The sequence below is a fragment of the Equus quagga genome, chromosome 9 (assembly GCF_021613505.1).
Source record: "Equus quagga isolate Etosha38 chromosome 9, UCLA_HA_Equagga_1.0, whole genome shotgun sequence".
Lineage (NCBI taxonomy): Eukaryota > Metazoa > Chordata > Mammalia > Perissodactyla > Equidae > Equus > Equus quagga.
Window position 1 is genome coordinate 116,748,909 of NC_060275.1, and position 6,716 is coordinate 116,755,624.

Genomic DNA, 6,716 nt, shown 5'->3' on the forward strand with positions numbered 1-6,716 from the left:
CTTAGTTTTCTGGAATCTGGTATCACTAGAGCATCTCGGAGAACAATCGGAACTGGTTACACACTGGCAATGGAACGTGTTCCGTCCAGAAGGGAAGTCTCCTTGGGACCGGCCGTTTTCTTCTATCTTTGGTTAGAGAAGAGTATTTTCTTCATCTTTGGTTAGAGCAGAAGTAATGCCAAGTGCTACTCTTTACTGATCAGAACAAGAACGTTGCATGGCTTACTTTTATTTTTTATTATAAAAAAACACATACAAGAGTTTTAAGAAATGAGGAATATTAAGACAAATCAGAGCCACGGTGAGTTATTAAACCCATTTTCTATGTACAAATACTAAAATTCCGAAAGTGGAACATCATCAAATGTGAAACACATTATAGCACTGTCCATATATACACGGCACACACAGAGATCTGCCTGCGCTCGTCTCTGAGTCGTTTATGTACATGGTGTTGATACAAAACCGGCACGTGAGCGTCTACTCGTCAGTCCTCCTTTTCCTGATCTGTAGTTAAACATTTCTAAGGAACTTAGAGATGTGAAGAAAATGCATGAGTGAGTATCTAAGGGCTCTCTCCGTGTTGGACTCTGACCAGGAGCACACTGCACCTTAAGGAAAACTGCTGTAGCCCATTTCTACCTAAGACAGTGGAAGAGACTTCTAGCTCTTTTTTAGCCAATTTATTTTTTCCTAATCAGTCAATTGAGCGCAAAGTCCAAAATTAGCTCATGAACCAAATCAATGCTTTTATATTAAATTCATTATAAAATGCCACTCAATTTTAAAAAGCGACTAAAAGGACACTTTCTGCAGCAAAAAAGGGCTAAGTTCAAGTTTTTGTTGTTTGACCAAGACACAACAATACAATCCATACGTCATGTAATCACAACAGCCGTAAATGAAATGCATGTGGTTTGGAGGAAACAGCTAGGCCACTGCTGGTTTCTCCTGTCTCTGCCCCGCAGGGAGGAGAGCCTCTTGGCATTTTACCTCTTTTGCATCTTTCTTTTTGAAACCTTAGGCTGTAACCTATCTGTACTGGAGAGATGTAAAGGCACTTCTCTAGATGCACTGACACAGCGCAGCCTAGCCGAGCTCCTCCGCGCACAACGCACTGACTTCCTCCAGGGAGCTGACCACCGCAGAGGGAACGCTGCGAGAGGTCTCTCTGCGCCAAGCTTCTAGGATCTTGGATATTTCTGCTGGATTGCTGGGACTCAAGTCACAAAGAGCGTACACAGCTGCTAGCTGTATACCCCATGGTATATCTGAAAAGAATTTTCACATCGGTCATCACACAAGACAATGTTTGTTATTCAACACTTTAATGTTATAATCTACTAAAATACTGTTCAAACACAGAATACTTTCCGCCAGCAATGAAAACTAAATATAAAGGAAAAATCCCACAATGAAAAGATTTAAGACTCATCTACAAATAGTAAAAAACCAAAAGAGCAGCACAGCTATACACAGGTTCCTGGTGCCGGCCTGTAACCCCAGGACAGCTAGAGTTTCAGCAGAGGGCACAGCACCTCAACTCGCCCTCTCATGACCAACACTAAGCTTTCTAAAGCAGTTCTGGAAGGATCACACTCCCATATTTAAGTTTTAATAAAACTTTGGCTCTCAAAGCATTTGTCAAGTAAATGACTCCATTAAATATCCACCGGAAGCATTTATAAATGGACTTTGCAAATGAACTACATAATGAAATGAGATCAAATGAAAAGCTATTCTTGTACCATACTTTCATATACTAAATTACATGATTAGAGATTATAGCATATGATTGTAGATTACACCTAGGTCATAGATGATGGCATATTAGAGTTCTCACTGAGCATCCGTTTATTTAGGAGTTAATTAAAATTTAGTTAAGTTTTAGTTAAAGTTTAATCCACTTAAATAATTTAGTCTAAAAAATTTAGGAGTTTCACTTGTGCAAAATAAATGCAGAAAGTGAAAAAAAAAACGACATTTCCTTAAAATTTATTATTAAGTAGTAGATTTCTGTTACAGTGATGCACTGCCAAACAGGGCAAACTACTACTATTTGAAATAAACAAACAACATCATTACAAAACCCAGACATTCAAATGTCATTGGTAAAAACGTAGGTAGTACTGGCAGCTTTTAAAACTACTTTTCTCCCTAATCTACAAGGCAATCACAGAAGCAAAGGGCAGGGCACAGAATAAGGACTAAAAAGAAGAAGAAAAATGTCTAACAGCAAGAGAAATGCAGTGATATAAAAAACAATCTATTTTAATAAGAAAACACATGGGCCGGTGTGGAGAGCCGGGGCTCACAGGCAAGCAGACCTCTGGGCCGCAGGCTGGTGTGGCGCAGACCAGCTTCAGACCCAGTACTCTTCTCATGGGGGTTTGATCTCCTCATTTATGAAGCAAAGTCAACACCATCTGGCAATGCCCTAGGCAGGCTGGGGGGCAGGGCAAGGACGGTGCCTAACCCAAGCAAGCCCAGCATGAATGCATTCTCTTTCCTCCAGGGAGAAGGGTCATGCTGTCTCCAGGAAATGCCCAACCCAGCACTGTTGGCAAGATGACCCCTTAGGCACTCTTCTGGCTGCCATCTTTTATAGTCAATACACAACCCAGACCGTACGGAGCACGTTTCCATATGGAAGACATACGCGTTACCTCCGCAGCTACCCTAAAATCAGAGAAGGTTCTTAGAGAAAGAACCTTCCGACTGTTCTCATTAATCAACCTGCCAAGCCTCACCCTGAAAGCTGAAGACACAGAGCCTACCATGTCCAGATTATCTTGGATGGAATGCAGTATTTCAGATGTCACCTGGTGTGTTCCTGAGGGGAACTTGTTTAACTACATTACTCCTCGATTGCGTAACATTCAAATGGAAATAAGATTCAGTTATTAGGGTTACTTTGAGTTATGCTCTTCCCACGAAAGACTAGGTCAATATAAAGTTACATACCATGTGGTATGTAGATTATAAGGAAATCTACGAATACTTGCTCACAAGGGTTCAGGTTTCCAACTTCTCTCTCGATGCTAAGTTCTCAATAATACTGGTACCTCACTGGGGCTGCTGCTTTATATATGTGATCTCATTTGGTCATCAGGACACAACCTCAGCTGGGGACCTCCTGGGACTGCCCAGGTTAAGTCACGTGTTGGAGATCACTCGGCAGCATGAAGATGTACAGAGTTTCTGAGACAGAATGTCAGCACCAGGATGAGAAGAGAGCTTTCTCTTCCTTGGAGATGCACTGCCCAAAAGGGCGGACTACCACCATTTAAACAACACCAGCCCACATGCCCTAGCATCAATGCTGAACGTGTAGCCAGACAGCAGCTTTTCACATTACTCCCATCTCCTAATCCAGAAGGCGGCGAGATCATACAGCATGGCACACAGTAAGGTTAGTAAGGTTAGTAAGAGGAATGCAAGCAATTTAAACATCGTTCAAATACACAGAAGCATTACCTTCATCCTGGGCATGCTGTATGAACATACCAATGACCGAACTGATGTTTTTCACAGCAGATGGAAACCCTTCCTTCAAACCCAACTGGCCTAAACGACCTGGGGAAACAAAAACAAACCAAAAGGTAAACAATCTTTAAGCGTTGATTAACTTTCTGTAAGAATTTAAAATTTATATTTTCTTTCGTATAACATTATGTACCTTAAGCTTAATGATCCTAAACCGAAGTCATAGAGGGTACCTATTCTTGAGTAAAAACAGGTTTGACAGTAAAGCATCAGGACACAAGCACCATCTGTCTCAAAGAGGGTGCCCAACATGACTAGTCATCTCCTTTTTTATTCACACATATAGATGATACACAATTACGTTGCTTTCCTAGTTAAGTTATAATAATAAATGGAATTTATAAGAATGAATGATTTCAGCATGCTTAATGTGAAATGGCTAACTTCTATTAGGTTAATAGACCAAATATAAGACTATGGTCCCACCAAACACACATTTCTGGTATAATACTTTGCTGTTATAATGTGCAGTCACGTGTCACTTAAGATGAGCATATGTTCTGAGAAATGTTTGTTAGGTGGTTCTGTCCTTGTGTGAACATCACAGAGTGCACTACACAAACCTAGATGGTATAGCCTACTGCACACCTAGGCTGTATGGTACTAAACTTATGGGAGCACCGTCACACATGTGGTCCACTGCTGACTGAAACATCTCCAGTGTGGTCCGCAGACGCCCTGGAGTCCTCAAGGTCACAACTACTTCCATAACAATGTTAAGAAGTTATGTGCCCTCTCCCCAGTGTCGAGATGTGGACTGACAATGCAAGAGCAATGGGTGATCAAAGGCAGAGACACCATGCTGCATGGGAGTCGTTCTTTCAAAATATCCAATTTCACTTACGAACGTCCTTGATGAAGCAGTCATAATTATTCTTACTAAATCCAGACCCCTGCATACACATCTCTGTATCTTTCCGCAGGTGGAACAGGAAGAGCACATGCAGCATCCCACTGCGCACCCAGGCACACGGGCTGTACTGAGGAAAAGCACTTGTGCAGCTGTTCCACTTGGGAGGGGAACGAGGTGCTTTTTCCACGAAACACTCACTTTTCACCAAAAGAATGACTGACAAACTATGACTATTCAGACTGAGGCAGACATTTTCCCAAAAATGAATAAAGTGAGCCTGTCACCACAAGGAAATTTATCATTGTTGTTAATGATAAAATCTGAGCTTTTAAGCAAAATCAGAATTTTAGAAAAAAGTTCTGCCAGCCACCCTGAGCTTGACAGCTTCAAATACTTAACATTTCTCTGATGAGGTCAGTGATGATATTAACCTGTCTTCCCAAGACTGCTGACATGTAGAAGATCTATGAGGATCAGTATTTTCCAAGTGAGCAATGCATGCTCCAACATCATGAATGGGCAAAAGATCCCGTCTATGTGCTAGTGTCAGAGAGCAGGAAAGTTCAGTCACAGTTTGACACCACAGCCAGGCTTTATGAAAGAATGCCCACAATTGCCTGAAAGGGCTATAAAATACTCCTCCTTTTATCTACCACATGTCTCTACGAGACTGGATTTTCTTCATACACTTCAACCTAAACAACCTACTACAAGAGACTGAACGCAGAGCAGAACTGAGAAACCAGCTGTCTTCTATTAATCCACACAGTAAAGAGGTGTGCAACAAGACAAGGCCATTCGTCTCACTGTTATTTTTTGTTTATTTTGGAAATAGTTACTTTTCATTAAAAATACCATTTATGTTAACATGAATTTATTATTGCTAATTTTAAGTGAATAATTAAGTACTTTCAAAATTTCTCAGCTTTAGTTTCTAATACAATAATAATTGCTAGAGAGAACCTTGAGTGATTGGGCGTTCTCATTAGAGGAACTAAAGCCGACAGGATGGCACCATTCACCTGGTCCCCAACCATCTGGATGTTTCCTGTATCCAACAGTCTTGCGGATACTAGGTTGCTTCAAGGTGGAACCCTCATCCCCTCCCTCAAGGCCAGGCAGAATCTTCTTTTGCTCTTTGTCTTACACACACAGGAGGAAGGTTCCGGATGTATCTTGGATGCGCTTTCCCCAAGTCCTTTCCCTGTGTATTTATGACAACATTACCCTGTACACTCATTGTTCAGTGTCCATCTTCCCTCTCAATAATACAAACATCTCACAGGTTTATATGTGAACAGTCCATCTGCCTCATCTCTATTTTGAATATGGAGAAACTGAGGCACAGGTCACTGAAGGAAATTCCACTACATCGTATCTCCTATAGGAACTAGCTTAGTGCTAGTTACATGCACCCTGAATGCTGTGATGGATAACGTTCAGTAAATGCCTACTAATTGATGAATATCTGGATAATTCCTAATTGAGGATGAAACTGTAAACATCTGGGTAATTCCTACAGTCTTTCCCTGAGGTCGCAAAGTTAACACACTTCAGAGATCAGAAATTTCAAGTTACTGATCACTATTAAAAATCTCCTTGCAATTACATCAAACTGTTAACTGCATGCCACCAGATCCGTCCTCTGAGACAATTTATCTGGTGTATTCCAAGCACAACTAATAGCAGAGAAATGGACAAGGCATGTGCCTAACACAGCTATGGGATCTTTCAGCCATGAGATGTGTGTGTGTTCCCAGATAATGTATGACCCAATTACAATGGTTCCCCTTCTTCCATTTAAAAGTGCTTAATGAATTGGGTTTTATAAGTTATTTAAATTAACAGAACTATTAGGTGTAAAATAAGAGAAAATCATAAGTCTGAGGTAGAGGTTTGGGGAAAAAAACTTAAATATATGATGACGATGAAAATGATGGACAAACTTGCTAAGTTGATGGGAAGAAAAGTGCCCCAACAGAAGGAATGTGAGCAAGTCCAGGGTGGTTCAGACACATTAAAATACAAATAAGAAATGCTGAATTAATCTCAACGTCAAAGACAACACACTCCACAGCACAATCAAGACAGCAAGGAGAGCTGGGTCCTGAGGGAAGGTAACTAAGTCCACAGGGCAGAACAAGGGGAAGTTAAAATCAGGGTTTTCACTTAGGATTGTAGATGCAAGTCAGGTACGGAAAGGGTGAGCTGAGACAATTCCAAAGAAAAGCTGCAACACCTGGGAAGAGAATGGATAGAAACCCCAAGTAAATGTTACTTCCGCCTGACCTGCAAAAACGTGCTGTGAGAAACAGTG

General features: G+C 41.1%; 1 protein-coding gene across 1 annotated transcript in view; it reads right to left on the bottom strand.

Annotated features, from left to right (window-relative positions):
• Positions 1-209: 209 nt before the first annotated feature.
• The window catches only part of ICE1 (interactor of little elongation complex ELL subunit 1), a 58,692-nt gene continuing 52,185 nt past the window's right edge, over positions 210-6,716 (bottom strand). The window contains exons 18-19 of the mRNA XM_046671485.1: positions 3,478-3,576; positions 210-1,271 (exon numbers count right to left, since the gene is read on the bottom strand). Of these exons, the coding sequence (XP_046527441.1) occupies positions 1,090-1,271; positions 3,478-3,576 (281 nt within the window). The 3' untranslated portion in view covers positions 210-1,089. The remainder of the gene's footprint in view (positions 1,272-3,477; positions 3,577-6,716) is intronic.